This window comes from Ascidiella aspersa, chromosome 2, assembly GCF_963924565.1.
Source record: "Ascidiella aspersa chromosome 2, kaAscAspe10.2, whole genome shotgun sequence".
In the NCBI taxonomy this organism is placed as follows: domain Eukaryota; kingdom Metazoa; phylum Chordata; class Ascidiacea; order Phlebobranchia; family Ascidiidae; genus Ascidiella; species Ascidiella aspersa.
In genome coordinates, this window is record NC_139448.1 from 29,833,012 (window position 1) to 29,848,298 (window position 15,287).

Here is a 15,287-nt window from a genome sequence, read left to right on the forward strand (position 1 = left end):
TAAAACTACTGTACACATTTAAAATAATCAACAGCACTAAATTAAATTGCAGCATTTATAACAGAAGAGGATAAAAGGCAGATGCAAACATTTGTCTTAATCTGACACACCTTTCAACTAATTAAACTATCAACTACTTAACTTTTGACAGTGATAAACGAAAAATTACTCGCTATTTGCTCTTAATTTCAAACAATATGGAGCCTAAATTGTTTTCACGTAATGTTGAACTCACTGGAGAATTGTGTGTTCTGTGAATTGATATATCCATAAGCCCGACTCCGAAAACAAGTTGCTCTTCCACTATGTTTGGAAGCTATGCAATAAGATACAGTTTTACGTACAATTTCATCAAACGCATAACGAAATTAAAAATAAACCAATGTACGAAATTTTAAATTGACGACAGCACCAAATAGATTTACAACATTTATAGCAAAAGATTATAAAAGGCAGATGCCGAATTTATTCTTAATCTGACATCCCTTTTAAACAATTAAACCCTTATTAATTTTGACAGTGATAAACGGAACATTACTCCTATCTGCTCTTGCACTAATTTTTTTCAAGTAATGTGAAACTCACTTAAGAGTTGTGTCTTTGTGTGAATTGATGTATAGTCGAGACACTAAAACACAGTTGCTCGACTCCAATGTTGAAAAGCTCTGTCTACAGTTTTATTTACAAATTTTCATTAAACCAACTGCATACCTCTGTTTAAAATTCAAAATAAACGAGGCAGAACTAAGCTAAAAATCAATTAAAAACTAACATAAGTAATTTTTGACAGTATATATTCCAACCACGACTTCGACCACAACAACCAAAATGACCACGACCGTAGCCCCAACCACGACCCCCACAACCCCCTCACCGAGCCCCACTACCCCCACCACTACTACGTCACCGACCCCTGCCTCGACAGAAGCCGTCACCCTGCGACCCCCCATCAACGTTGTGAGTGACGTCACTAAGAAGATTGCGGCGACGCCTTTGCCCACCAGTAAGTTTGTTTTTATTTTTTCGTACACTTTTTTTGCTGGTTTTTGAAATGTTTTGTCATTTTATTATTTTTTCGCTTTTGATCAACCAAGTTTTAACATCTCTAACAAGGCTTTATGGGACGGCTTTATTTTTTGAGGATATATTGTTTTTGTAGATTTCGAACCCTTTTTTGGCAATGTGGTTTGATAACCGTATTTGTCTTATTCAGAATCAGGTGGCACTATTTAACGAGAAAAGTTTTTTTGCAAAGTAAATGGTATAGTTTCGCATATCATTGTTCACATTGCACCCAAAACTGTATGCACGTCAGCGTTGATGAATTACAGACAGGCGTGACTTTTCCGCCAGAAACTGTACTTTTATTTTTGTGGAAAGCAAGTGTCTCTGCTGAAGGCTTTCAACAGTAACGTGGCAATTTTATGGCGATAGGATCGAAACTTAAATGCGTGTCTAGTACGTTAACAAAATAGTAGTCTTTTCTACTTTTCCGAAAATCTATATTCGCAGTTCGACCGGGCCATTTTCCCCTTACTAGTGCCTACAAATGACTGCGTTTTTACTGTTCAAAGCACACGCATCTTACAGGAGTATGTGACGACGCTTGGCGAGGAAATGCCAACATTATTTTCACTGAACCCGATACCTTAACTTCACTCACCCAGAACTAACTCGGAATCTTTTCCCGCATAAAACTTGGCCGCCTTTTTTCTAAGTTGCTTTTCAAATACGCGTAAAATAACCTTTTTTGTAGTAAAACAATAGGTTAATTTTCGCAAACAGGTGTACACTGAAAGTCAGGTATTATGGTTAAAAGTTTTGCTTTATAAAAACATGATAAGTATTTGTAAAAAATAAACACAATTGGAGAAAAAAAAAGACTAAAATCGAGTTACTCCTCCTTTTATTTTCCGAGATATTGATGATGCCCTTACAGGTAAAACATCAAAACGTCAACGTAATGGCATTACTTTGGCAAGAACACAGTTGAGTAATCAGAAATTTATTTTGAAACTTTAAAGAAAGTTTTAATTGACAGTGTTTAGCGTCAAATTTTTCAAAAGTCAACTTTTCTTACAAATAGATTGCACATATATCAATATAGTGTACAACTGCCACACTAATCTCAAACGTTATATTTTTAGCCCCACCGTCCGATGTGCCCAAGTCCCCGGCCGGCCCCACCGACACCGAAGACCCCGGGCCAAGCGACCCCGCCACCGGGGGAATCCCCATCGTACCGATAGCGATCGGGGTCGGGGTTGTTTTGCTGCTCGTGGTCGGTATCGTGATCTTCCTACTTTGGAGGAAGCGAAGCAGAAAACCGACTCGATTCAGCAAGGATTTCTCGCCCGTGTACGAGTGAGTTGGATCCGTTGGTTGAAACTCTCGTGGTCCCATTTTTTCGCAACTTTAATTCGGGTATGAGGACAAATTAGGGGGGTCGTATTTTTGGGTATGACGTCCATGGACTGTTACTAACTTGGTATAGTATTAAGAAAACGTTAGTCCTAAGCAAAATGCGCATAACCTAACATACACTTTTATTCAAACTTCCGCTTCAGTTTTAAATCAACCACACTTACACGTGCCCACGAAGCACGTTCATTCGTTGGTTAAAACTCTTTTTTCGCAACTTCAATTTCGTGTATGATTAGTGTGGGTCGGATTTTAAGGTTTAAGGTCCATGCACTGTTGGTATAGCAAGGCTAAAAGAAATGTTCACACTCACACAATCTTATTCTTCATTAAATTCAGTTTAGGTTTAAATTAGCCTCACTTACACATGCCCATGTTCGTCGCCCTAAAAAACATCAGAGGCACTGCTAATCATACAATTTTACACACATTAAGCTTAAGTACACCGACACTCTCACTCAAACTAACGCACTCTCACAATCACACAACTTTATACATACTCACAATATATTAACCTTATAATAATAATTTGACTCTTAAACCAAACATGCACGACCCTTTCTCACACTTACACACACACACAGTGCGACATTTAGACTTTCAACACACAGACTAACCCACGCAAGTATACAAAACACACGAAACTGCGGACGCACGTGTACACACACCGACACCAAAACAATGTTACTCTTGATACTCAAACGGCACAACTCAAAAACACAAACAAACCTACTCACATTCACACTTGCACCGATCCAAGGTCACAGAGACTCACCTCACGTAAGTATACACAACATACGGACGCACAGACGCACACCAACACCGAATGAATGTCACTCTTGATGCTTGACTCGCACCACCTTAAAACGCACACACGGCCTTACTCAGATCCACATTTACACTAACCAAAAACTCACCCAGACTTAGCCAGCGCAAACCTAAACGTAAACATATCTCTAACTCACCCACACACATACACTTACGACCGCAAGGAACTTAGACATAGACATCATTTTCCCTGCGTCTAATACTTTATCCCGTCTTTAGCAGCGCGAGATATGACGACAGCGAACTGAAGAAGCTCATCCCGAACGGAAGCACTCGGGGGAAGTACGCGCCCGTCACGCTCGACCGACTCGAGTCCGAGTTCAATCGACGTCACGCTGATGACGACAAACTTTTCAGGGAGGAGTTCTCGGTGGGTTGAGATTTTAGAACCAAAGTGGAACTTGTTTCTTATAGACTGAGCCTGTGTTTGTTGTTGCTCTTAACGCGCTGAATAGGTTTGGCGGAAAAATTGCGAAATAGGTTTTTGAACGGCTGCTTTAAAATCGTTTTGTTCATAACCCTGAACTGTAGTTCAAATGAATAGGAAACTGTTTAGAATGTTTTGTAGTACAGGCGAAATGGGCAGCTGTTGTTATTTATTTAATAAAAAAAATAATAACACCTTAGTGGCTTCTTTATGTCTACTTTTATTAAGAAAACGTCAGAAAAATATGTACAACGAAGAACTTTCCTTAATGCGTTATCTTGTTAGATGATTCAATATTTACAAATAATAAAAATACATGAGTGTCAAACCAATATGGACATAACCAATTGTAAATACTGGAAGATTTTTCACACCATATGGTCATTTCATTGTTGATTTACGCCTTTTGAACGATTCAGAATAAAATGACGTCATTGGTCCTTATGGGTTATTTCTCCTTTGCTTTATCACGTCACACTTCGATTTTATTTAATGTTTTACTACTTTCGCTCGTTTAATTTTTTTGCTCAGCAGGTGTTTCCGTATTTACTATGGTTTTATTACATTCTTGCCGAAAAAAAAAAATGTTTTTCCTCGCTTTGTGCGATTCATCTTTTTTTTTGCTTTATTTTTGCGGATGGAACCGCAAGATATTAGGCAATAGTTAAAAGCTTTTCTATAAAGAACGAAATCTATTTGGCAGGTTGTGTTTTGTCGGATGAAGAAAAAACTAAATTAAACAATTGTAATTACCTTTTTTAAATAATATTTTGCAATTTACGTGCTTTTTAGGCCCTGCCCGAGGGTAATGGGGTTAAGGAGGCTGGTGGAAAGATTCAGAACAAGGAGAAGAACAGATACACCAACATACTGCCTTGTAAGTTACTAAGAGATTGTTGGTGAAAAAACTGGCTCTGTGTGGAAATATGGTATTCGTATTAAATTGGGAATATTTATTTCAAAAACGTTGACCGACCACTGTTCGCTGCTGATTGTGTATTGTTTTGAGAAATTTTGTGTTTTACTAAACTGAGTTTGAAATCAGTCCCTTTAAAAACGTATATATCGATAAAGCGTCATTGATCAGTTCATAAGTTCTTCTTGGACTATTGGGAGTCACATACTGTTTTCAAAATGTAATTTGTTCTAGAAAATGTTGTTGTAATTTTGTCGCACATTAACAGTGCCTCAGTATGCAACGAGTGACTTTCGCTTTCATTTTAACCCGGTTTCTTTTCCAGATGACCACTCGCGAGTCAAACTGCCCAAAGTGGAACCGAACGACAACGACTACATTAACGCTTCCTTCGTCGACGTGAGTTGCTCGCCGTTTGCTTAACACTAACAAGTGAACAGTGAATTCGCACCAGACTTGATTATTTTACAATGTTTTTTTGACGGGTATAATCGAACGGTTTTTGCTGGATTACTCAATTGAGTTTGACTTTTCAAAATAAAAACAAAAAAAATGTAAAAAAAAAACTTTTCTTTTTAAAGCAAACTATCATGCCTTGATACCTAGATTTGCTGCCACAATTTTATCATTTTTACTTACACCATTGCAAAATGAGACATGTTCCGCGGTTGTGGTAAATTTTTTTAATTAACTAATTAGTTACCGCATTGTCTAAACATTTTTTTCCTTCTATAGAGCTAAAGTTAGTAAATTTTTTTTAGAGGAAATTGTCATACCATAACTCCCATATTTTGCTGGACCTCTCTTAATTTTGTTACCTTTTCGTTACCTGTTTTATAGTTAGGTTCTGATCACGTGTAATATTTTTGCGGAAAATTCCTAAAAATGAACTTAGGAACTTAATTTCAGTAGCAACAAATACTAATCAGTAACAACAATGGCGAAACAATTTTTCGCCAACTTTAAACTTCATTCCTCTCCAACAGGGCTACAAGCACAAAGGCAAGTTCATCGCGGCCCAAGGTCCCAAGGATGGAACGATCAACGACTTCTGGAGGATGATCTGGGATCAGAACGTCACCACCATCATCATGGTCACCAATCTGGAGGAGGGAAAGGAGGTGGGAAGCAGACTTGAACAACTATAAACAATTCTAGTTTTCTAATTCAATTATTTAGAGCAGGAGTTCCCAACCTTTTTTACACCGTGGCCCCCTTTGAAAATTTTGAGAAATCAATGACCCCCTATTTTTTCAGCCTTCAAAAATAAAGAAACGTCATATTAATTTAAAATAACCGGTAGTTAGAATAATAAAATTATTTTATCAAATTTAACAATATTAATATTAATGCCCCCGGGTTGGTAACCCCTGATTAAAAGCCAAATGCCGCTAATTCCAATTCTTATCTAAATTGTGAATTGATCGTGTGCTCTAATTCTAGTTCTAATCTAATTCGAATTTTTCTAAAATTTGTTACTTTGTCCAACGACATTTTTAGTCTCTCAGCCGAAACAAAAACTTGAACAAATACTCTTTGGTAACTTTTGATTTTCACAGTTTGAAAAGAATAGGCTATGCTAAAAGTATAAAATTTAATAAATCTATTTTTGACCAACATAGCATTTGTTTATGATTCCAACGACAGGGTTGAAAATCCACTTAACATTGTTTTATTCACAACAAAAAGTACAAGATAATCCCAAGAATAAAATACATAATATCGGCATGTTTTTTGGTCATTTTAACTATTTATTTGCTGTCTTTTTTGAATTTTTGATAGAGAAAAAACAACAACCGTCAGCAACGCTTTAAACGGGCTTAAAACCCGACACACAGCAATATTTTTCACCACTTGAGATCTGTTATGGAAACATAACCCGGGGATATTTTTGCATGGCCGATAGTGCGTGCGGTCGTGTATGTTTTTGCGGAAAAGTCGCCAATTTGCCAAGGCTTTGTCGTGGAATGTTTGTCGCGCAGCAGTTTGCTTAATGTAGTCGACTAAAGTCGAAGTCTCGTTATAGAAGAGGGTTGTAACCAAAAACTTAGCAGCACAAGGAGCAAGAAACAACCGCTAGTTTTAACAATTGTGTAAATTCCATTTATTTCATTGAACCAGTCGTGCTTATGACGTCACTATTGCAATTGAATTTAATCAATGACATAGCTCCAGTATAATAGTTTTGTCTAATATAAATAGGAACGGTTATATAGGCTACAATAGACTTAGAGGACCCCTTTTATGACACTTCAAAACTCGATATTTATACAAAATTGAATGTTTCTACTTTGAATGCGCACATTCTAGCCTAATTTTAAAACAATCTGTCAAGAAATGCGAACTTTTTGCTGAGTTTATGTGTAATAAACATAATTTGGGGGGTCGCATAGGTTTTAAAAAATGGAAAAGGAGGTCGCGACAACCACAAGTTGGGTACCCCTGCTTTAGCCTGACTCAAATGACATGCCCTAAACTTGGTTTTTGATGGCAATAGCTGTAAACGGGCCTTAACTCGCCATTGGTTGCAAATGACTTGAATCTAACTTCGGTCATTTTTTTAATGACTTAGCAAAAAGTCTATCAGCTTATTACTCAAAATCTTGAACCCTAATTTATCGAACTATTCCGACAAAAAAGCTTCATCTTTTAAAGAACTGTCGATTGTCCAGCATGCAAACAACAATACCTTGCCTACGTGCAATGTTTAGATTAAGCCTGTAAAGCAAAACGGCCCCTAACCCTCTTTACGGTGTCGCAGCAGACCAAGTGTGCCCAGTACTGGCCAGGCAGCGGAAAAGATGTTTATGACGACCTTAGCGTTGTCTTCCTCGGCGAGAATCGACTGGTCGACTACACCATACGCAAGTTCACCATTCAGCAGGTATGCGGTGAAAAAAATTTAATTTTTGTTAATAATTTAATTTTTTCGTAAGTAACAATAGACAACATTCGTTTAGGCTGTTCAAGTGTTTAGTTATTTTATTTTTTTATAATTAATAATGTCTCATCAGCAGTTCATGCAGAAAGTCGCCATTCATATTTTGACATGGATTTTTTTTAAGTTTTTGAAATGCGTTTGAAATTTTAATGTGGTTACAAGTATTATTTTAATTAACACAAAGTTTTAAAAAATAACTTACTTGAAATGTAACTTTTGTAATTAAGTACTAAAATATTTTAAATAACACAATAAAAAAAAACATATTTAAAAGTCATTTTTTGTAAAGATGTCGAAATGTGAGTAAAATGTAACTATTGCATTAAACTAATTATTTAATTAACTCAAATTTTTTAACACAACTTATTTAAAACTACACCTTTAAAATCCCCTCCAGTCATATCTGTAAACTGATTTAACCAGGGTTCCTCGTAAAACAGTTGGGTTTACGGGGATTTGACGTTTAGATAAAACTTTCCTTTTTCGCAAATCCGGGCTTACGCTAGCAAATTTCCGCAAACCACCCAAATAAAATTTCCCGAGCCGACCTCCCGCTAAACCTGACGTCCGGTCGCAGATGCGCGGCGACGCCACCCTGAGCATGCGACGTAACTTGATGCACTACCACTTCACGAGCTGGCCGGACTTCGGCGTTCCCAAGTCGCCCTCGGGAATGCTCAATTTCATGCGAAAGATCAAGCACGGAAGCCCGACCGGTTACGGTGCCATCGTCGTACACTGCAGGTATGATGACGTCACGATGTGTCGGGTCGTGATGACGTTTGATGACGTTAATTTACTGCACCTCGTTAGCTGTTTTTTTAATGACTTGACTTGTCTTTGCTAAAGTTAAATTGCTAAGTGGCTTGATTATTTTTGTCAGGGTTTTTTGTTTGTTTAAGTTTTGTTAAAATGTACTTGATTCGTTTAAGTATTCCTGCAGTGGGATTTAACAACGTCAGATGGTTTTCGAAAACAACTATACTATAGTTGCTATAGGTTATGTCATTATTTTAGTTACTGATTTGGCTTCGGAATAACCTAATGTTTTCGTGCGTTTAAAACAACTAACGCCTTTTGCGTCGTCTCTGAATGATTTTGAAGGTGATTTTCTTAGATTGCCTTTTGGTAAAGACACATATATCATATTCATTGATCTACGAGCGACATTTTCCTTCGTTTTTCACCAACCACATCCTATTTTTTGTTCATCTTTTTACACTCTAACACATTTTTCTATACACATTAATAGCTCAAACTTAAAACAAAATCTTTAACATTTTATTTAACACTAAAGCGCTAAGCTATCGAACGTAAGTTATATCCTAAGAAAGACTTTTTGTGCCATTCAAACTCTAATCCGCAATAATTTTGTTTTTTTAATTCTTAGCAAATATATGTACTTTTTATTAACAACCCTTTACTTCTCTACTAGCGCTGGCGTGGGTCGCACTGGCACCTTTATATGCATCGACGCCATGGTGGACATGATGCTACGGGAAAGCAAGATTGACGTGTACGGCTTCGTCTCACAGATGAGAAGTCAGAGGCCGGAGATGGTTCAGACCGAGGTAAAGCACGATAGAACGCCTATAGTGTCTTCGTTTGGTTTGAGACTACCATTAGACTTAGGTACAAAGCTTTGGTTTTTCACATCTGCGAGGCGTCAACCCTTCCACGTTCTTGATAATGTTTGATTTAGATCAACTTTGCATAATGTTTATTTTGAAAGATTATGAAAGTTACTTTTACATGTTATAAAACTGTAACAGACAGGTAGCAAGTTTTGTAGTGTTCCGTTTATAGAAGTCGTTTTAAAAGGCTTTTTCACGTAACTATTACGTTATTCTCGTTATATTTTAATGTAACTATTACTTTATCGTAGTTATATTTTTATGTAGCTGTTACGTTATTCTCGTTATATTTTAATGCAACTGTTACGTTAGTCTTTCTGTGTTGTAACGTCAGTCTCATATAGAAGTCGTTTCAAGGGTCAATTTAACGTGACTACTACGATATTCTTGTTTTGTTTTATCATTAATTGATTACAGAATCACAGTTTGTTTATCTTCAGCTAGTGTTATATTACATGGCATTGTAGCTTTGTTTGCCCAAATCAAATAGAATCACAGTTTGTTTATCTTCAGCTAGTGTTATATTACATGGCATTGTAGCTTTGTTTGCCCAAATCAAATAGGTTAAAATCGCCTTAAAGCAAACGAAAGCTAGTGAATTGGGCGCGAAACAAAAAAATTAAAAAATTAGCGATTTAAAAAAATGCCGAGTGTTCAGTGTTATTCACCCTGAGAAAAGGCGATTTCAATAGGTTGCCAAAACGTTGGTTAACAATTACAATTACCAGAGGAGCTGTTTCCGGTTATTAACATTATGCCTGGCAGCAACGGTTCACAAATATTCAAAAAAAATGCAGTGTCTTTTTTTCGATCACAGCAACAGTACATCTTCATCTACAACGCAATGCTGGAGCATCACTTGTACGGCGATACAGAAGTGGATGCGAGTGACGTGAACGCGCACATCGACGAGCTCAACCAACGATTGCCTGGCAACGTCACCGGGATGGAACACGAGTTTAGGGTGAGACGCAGTTTAGTAAACAAGTCATTCTGAAATGAATCAAGTCCAAGTCAAGTCTTTTTGAAAAATACTAAGTCGAGTCCAAGTCATCGGTTGGCTGTCATCGGTGTATAAACTCTTTTAAATGCATTCTTTATTTTAACCACCTTAGAAATATTTTACGTTTTTGTTAGGCACCAACAGAAATGTTTGTATAAAAAGGCCCAGTCAAGTTATAATTTGAGCAAGTCATCTCCAAGTCCAATCCTTTCACACAAACAAAATGTTAAACTATTAAAATTAGCTAAATCGCCCCATTTTCTAGAAAAAAAAAACACAAAATGCAACATTTGGCAAGTAAATTGTTTTATGTACAAAATTTAAGATAAATAACCTAATTTTACAAAAAAATGCTTGATGAAAATACCTAATTTCAATCTTTTGTCATAACGACTCAAGTCAAGTCATTTTACCTAAAATAATTTGGTCTAGTAATGTCATTTAAAAAACATTGACTTAGTACCCCGAAGTAAAATAAATATTGATCGTTGACTTAAGTCATTCCAAAACTGGTAAGATACAACAAGTGTTTTTGTTTGCGGATTTCAACTGTTTGCACTTCGACTGTTTTTGTTTTTTTTGTAGGGAGGCGAATTTATTGGGAACGGTTTTGTTGGGCACTAGAGAAAAAACAGGGTTTCCAATTTTTGTAGACTGAAAGTCTGATATTTATTGTTTTTTTATTTTTTATCATCATCTATTTGACGAACTTTTTCTTTTTTTTTCGCTTGAATTTGGCCAGAAGTCCGTCGTGTCATATTTGCTCAATTTGTTTACTTGTGACGTCTTTTCGTGCTTTTTCCAACGCGCTATTTTCTCGCTACAGAAACTGACGACGATTCGCATTCAGAAGGAGCAGATGCGCTTCGGCAACCATCCCGCCAATATGCGCAAGAACAGGGTCGTGCTTATTCTGCCTTGTAAGTAAAATATTCCCTTGTTTTCTCGCGCCAAAAAGCTATGATCTTGAATTACTTAAAGTTGTGATATTTAACCCCGATTATTTTACTTTTCGTTGTTATATGCCAAATTGGACAACAATAATTTATTTGCTTGTCTGAAATGATTTAAGTTGATTGTCTGACATGATTTAAGTTGATTGTCTGACATGATTTTAGTTGTATTGTATGACATGATTTTAGTATAGTTTTAGTGACATGTAAGTAATAAATAAATAAATTATCGTTGTATTCTTTATTTTAACGGTCATTTCTATAATATTTTAAGGCTGTATCTGTGATGTTAACAGGCATTCGCCTGTGAAATACGTTTCAAATTTTATTGAATAGGCGTTTTCGAATAACGTTTGTTTCGTCACAGACGATTGGAATCGCGTCATTCTCCCGATCAGGAACGGTCTCGAGAATTCCGACTACATCAACGCGTCATACGTCGACGTAAGTTTCGTGCGCCTGATGTAACTATTTGTTTTTTATAAATAAAAAAATACCTTGGGACATTTCTTTATATCCATTTTCGCATAAATGACGCGGTAAAAAGTGTGTCGGCACATTACTCAAAACTTTGAATCAATCTTCAACCTCGTTTTGTTTTTATTTAAATCGTTGATTTCAAATCCCTTTTTTTTTCACGACACATACCTACATAATACAGAAGACTCGTGTGTCTTTTTTTGCAAAACTGTAATACAAACAGCGTGACAAGAAATCTACAATCATACTTCATTTATACAATTTTCAATGAACTTCGCCTAATATTGTCAATATCAAAACAGACAGTTTTTAATCAATGTGCTTCTAAGTAAGCTTTTGCAAAACTAGAATACAAACAGCGTGACAAGAAATTTACATTAATACTTTTTCATGACTTTGCAAATTGTCCAAATCAAAAAAAAGACAGGTCGAGTAGATCGACATCATCTTGATTGAGACGTTTCGATACTAGCTTGTATTATTGTTTTCATTATTGTGTCTTCACATTTTTTTTTTTTTTTTTTTTTTTTTTTTTTTGTCTTTGCAAATTCATTATCAAGCTACATTGAGATCCGTGCATAGTGTAGCCAAAACAGACAGCTTACAATAAAATTCCCTTTCCCTCCCACTGTTGCCAGGGTTACCGCCAGAAGGACGCCTACATCGCCACCCAGGGTCCTCTTCCGCACACGGTGGAGGACTTTTGGAGAATGATCTGGGACTCCAAGTCCGCATCCATCGTCATGCTAACCGAACTGGTCGAAAGAGGACAGGTGAGAAGATGTTGATATTCTTGAGAGGCAAAAAATCAAAATGTTTAGGGAAAGTGAAATTGATTTTTTATCTTTTTTATTATGAAGCTGTTTTCTTGCTTTCTTGAAGAAATGAAGGCGTCCATCAATTTGTAAAACAACGAAAATTTAGCGAACTATTTTACAAAAATACTCTCACGTAAAATTACTTACACAAACTATTTTCTGTACAATAATTTCAACAAAAAGAGGGTGTGATTTGGCCAATATTTATGAATGAATTTAAAGTATGTTGATTTTTGAACTAGGCTATAATGCAGTTGGCACTGCCGGTTAGCAATAGTTGAACAAAATGTATTTCATTATACATTTCAATGCAGAAGCTTTGTGCGAAATTTTAACTTAAAAATTTATTTAAAAAGCTTGCTCAGGGATCGTTCAGAACGCAGAGTCTCCGGATTATTTTTGTGAATCGCACCAAAAACCCTCTAAAGAATTAACCAAGTTACATAAATAAAAAGCCAAGTTCCCTATGAAAGGCATGTATTCTGCATAGGTATATAGGCAATCGTTTATTTACGGAAAGGGATGATGTTTAGTTTGTCGTTGACAAGCATCGCCTCCGGTTTCCATCAATAATTTAGCGTTTTTCCCACCAAATTGGATGGTTTATTAATTTTAGCATAACGGTTAAGGCCATAGAAGGACGTAGAATAAGTACCCATCTTTTAAAGAGAGACTAATATTAGTAATATCCCAGTTAAAATTGTCTAAACGTGGAGTTTTGTTTGAAAGGTTCCACCCACATTTTCTACCTATTTTTGTATAGGCATGTAAAACTATGAAGTAGAAAACCCACGTTATGTGTCAGTAGCCCAGTGTTCGTCAGACGAAGATATGTCATTGGTTTCAGGTTACAGTCACAACCTTTTACTTCCCATAAAGTTTTATCCAATAAGGAAACAACGTAGGAAAGATGCTAAGATTGCCCAGATGACTAAAAAAAAAACGGCCAATCAACATTAGACAAATAATTGGTAGACCGCCTCGAAATGTTAATGTGCGCAGTATGGAATTAAAAAAAATTGAAAAAAGAAAAAAAAAAGCAAAAAAAAATTATTTGAAAAAAGTATTTAGTTAGGATTTTACAAGGCACGATTTTCTACGTTTAATAATGTTTTTTTAGCACCAAATGGCGTGGTCAAAAGTTTACTTTTATGTCAACTGTCACACGCAAACAATGCATTTCAGCATCCAAGCGTTGCAATAATGTTAAAATTTTGGTTTCGCAGGATATCTAGTATATAACCGATTGAACAACACTTATTTTAATACTTTATTTATTTGTTTCAGGCCAAGTGCGAGCAGTACTGGCCAGCAGAGGGCGCTGTGGTGTACGGAGAACTGTGTGTCGACAATCGAGCCGAAAACGAGTTCGAACATTACACAACCCGTGATTTCGTCATCACCAGTACAGCCGACCACAACGACAGAAAACAGTCGGTTCGACAGGTGCGTTACGTTTTTATCTCCTCCGACGCGTCAAGTGCATCTTGTTTTTGTTATTTTTTCTAGAGACTGATGATGCCCAATTTTGTGGCGAAATATATTTCTCTTTTAAAATTACTAGAACTTTAACGACTGACTTTGACTAAGACAGGAGAGTCTTAACTGCAAGCTTTAAAAAGTGGTCAACTTTGTGTTAGGCTTTTGTCATGCTAGAATGAGCCCATGCAGTCCTTGTAAAGCGTTTATAAAAAGTATAAAGCCAAAAAAGTAAAATTTATGTCATATGTAGCTTGATATTCGAATTGTGAGGCTTAATCTTGTAACACGAAGCGCAGATAATGTTTTTTTGCTCTTGGATTACAAAAATATTTTCGGGGTCGCTAATTGGACGCTCTGTGCTGGTAAATAATAGTGTTTTAGTATCAAAGCGCCGTTTTTCGCCTTATTTCGGTGAAGATTTTCCCATTTTATTATGACCTTAAATATTTTTAACAAATAGCACATAAAATTCGCACATTTTACAATATTTTTCATAAGCTTTTATATACTACACCAAAGTGACCAAACGATCTAATTCCAACGTATAAAAATTGCCGCTTTGCGTGCGTAAAAAAATTCCCAACGTGCTGTGCTCCTCCATCCGTTTTCACTACCTGGAGACGCAAACAGCTGACCCGTTTAATTTTTTAAAAAAGACTGACTCCTTTAATTTTAACCCAGTTCCACTACCACGGCTGGCCGGAGTCCGGTCCACCAGTATCTGGCTTTAGCATGATTGCCCTGGTCGAACAAGTCCAGAAGCAGCAGCAAACCTCCGGAAACCACCCCATCACCATCCACTGCAGGTCGGTGGAAACCATTTACTTTTTTTGTAAAAAAATTGTTTTTGACAGTTGCGTGCGTATATATTTTAGTGTGTACTGTTAATTGCTGATGAAAAAATTAGATCCTCGTCATGTTTATTTTCACTGCGTCTAAACGAAATGTACAAAGAAGAAATCACACGCATACCCAAACACACATGTATTTATTTGTAAAAAAACACATACACCTACTTTGAAATAAAAACTGTTGACAACAGTAACATACAATTTGTCAACAGTGCCACTTGTTTTCAGTTTTTGAATGGGACAAATACGGCTTTTAATTATGATTGAAAATAAACTCCCTTTTTCAAAGGGAGCTGTGCCTTCAAACCATAGTAGAAAAAAATCGCAATAAAATGAAATAAAATTTTAAACGAAATCCTCTCGTTGTAGCGCGGGCGCCGGACGAACGGGGGCCTTCTGCGCCCTCTCCACCGCCCTGGAACAGGTCAAGGCCGAAGGAATCCTCGACATGTTCCAGATCGTCAAGTGTCTCCGAATGCAGCGGCCCCACATGGTCCAGAACCTGGTAAATTTGACAACATTTTATTTCCTTG

At 36.6% G+C, this 15,287-nt stretch overlaps 1 protein-coding gene across 1 annotated transcript in view; it reads left to right on the top strand.

Annotated features, from left to right (window-relative positions):
* LOC146164776 (uncharacterized) overlaps positions 1–15,287 on the top strand; it is a 70,177-nt gene that overhangs the window by 52,687 nt on the left and 2,203 nt on the right. The window contains exons 18-33 of the mRNA XM_083381729.1: positions 791–966; positions 2,108–2,364; positions 3,469–3,619; positions 4,469–4,553; positions 4,918–4,991; positions 5,579–5,713; positions 7,354–7,476; positions 8,111–8,277; positions 8,969–9,104; positions 9,985–10,131; positions 10,997–11,090; positions 11,491–11,567; positions 12,242–12,376; positions 13,709–13,867; positions 14,585–14,709; positions 15,124–15,259. Of these exons, the coding sequence (XP_083237855.1) occupies positions 791–966; positions 2,108–2,364; positions 3,469–3,619; positions 4,469–4,553; positions 4,918–4,991; positions 5,579–5,713; positions 7,354–7,476; positions 8,111–8,277; positions 8,969–9,104; positions 9,985–10,131; positions 10,997–11,090; positions 11,491–11,567; positions 12,242–12,376; positions 13,709–13,867; positions 14,585–14,709; positions 15,124–15,259 (2,177 nt within the window). The remainder of the gene's footprint in view (positions 1–790; positions 967–2,107; positions 2,365–3,468; positions 3,620–4,468; positions 4,554–4,917; positions 4,992–5,578; positions 5,714–7,353; positions 7,477–8,110; positions 8,278–8,968; positions 9,105–9,984; positions 10,132–10,996; positions 11,091–11,490; positions 11,568–12,241; positions 12,377–13,708; positions 13,868–14,584; positions 14,710–15,123; positions 15,260–15,287) is intronic.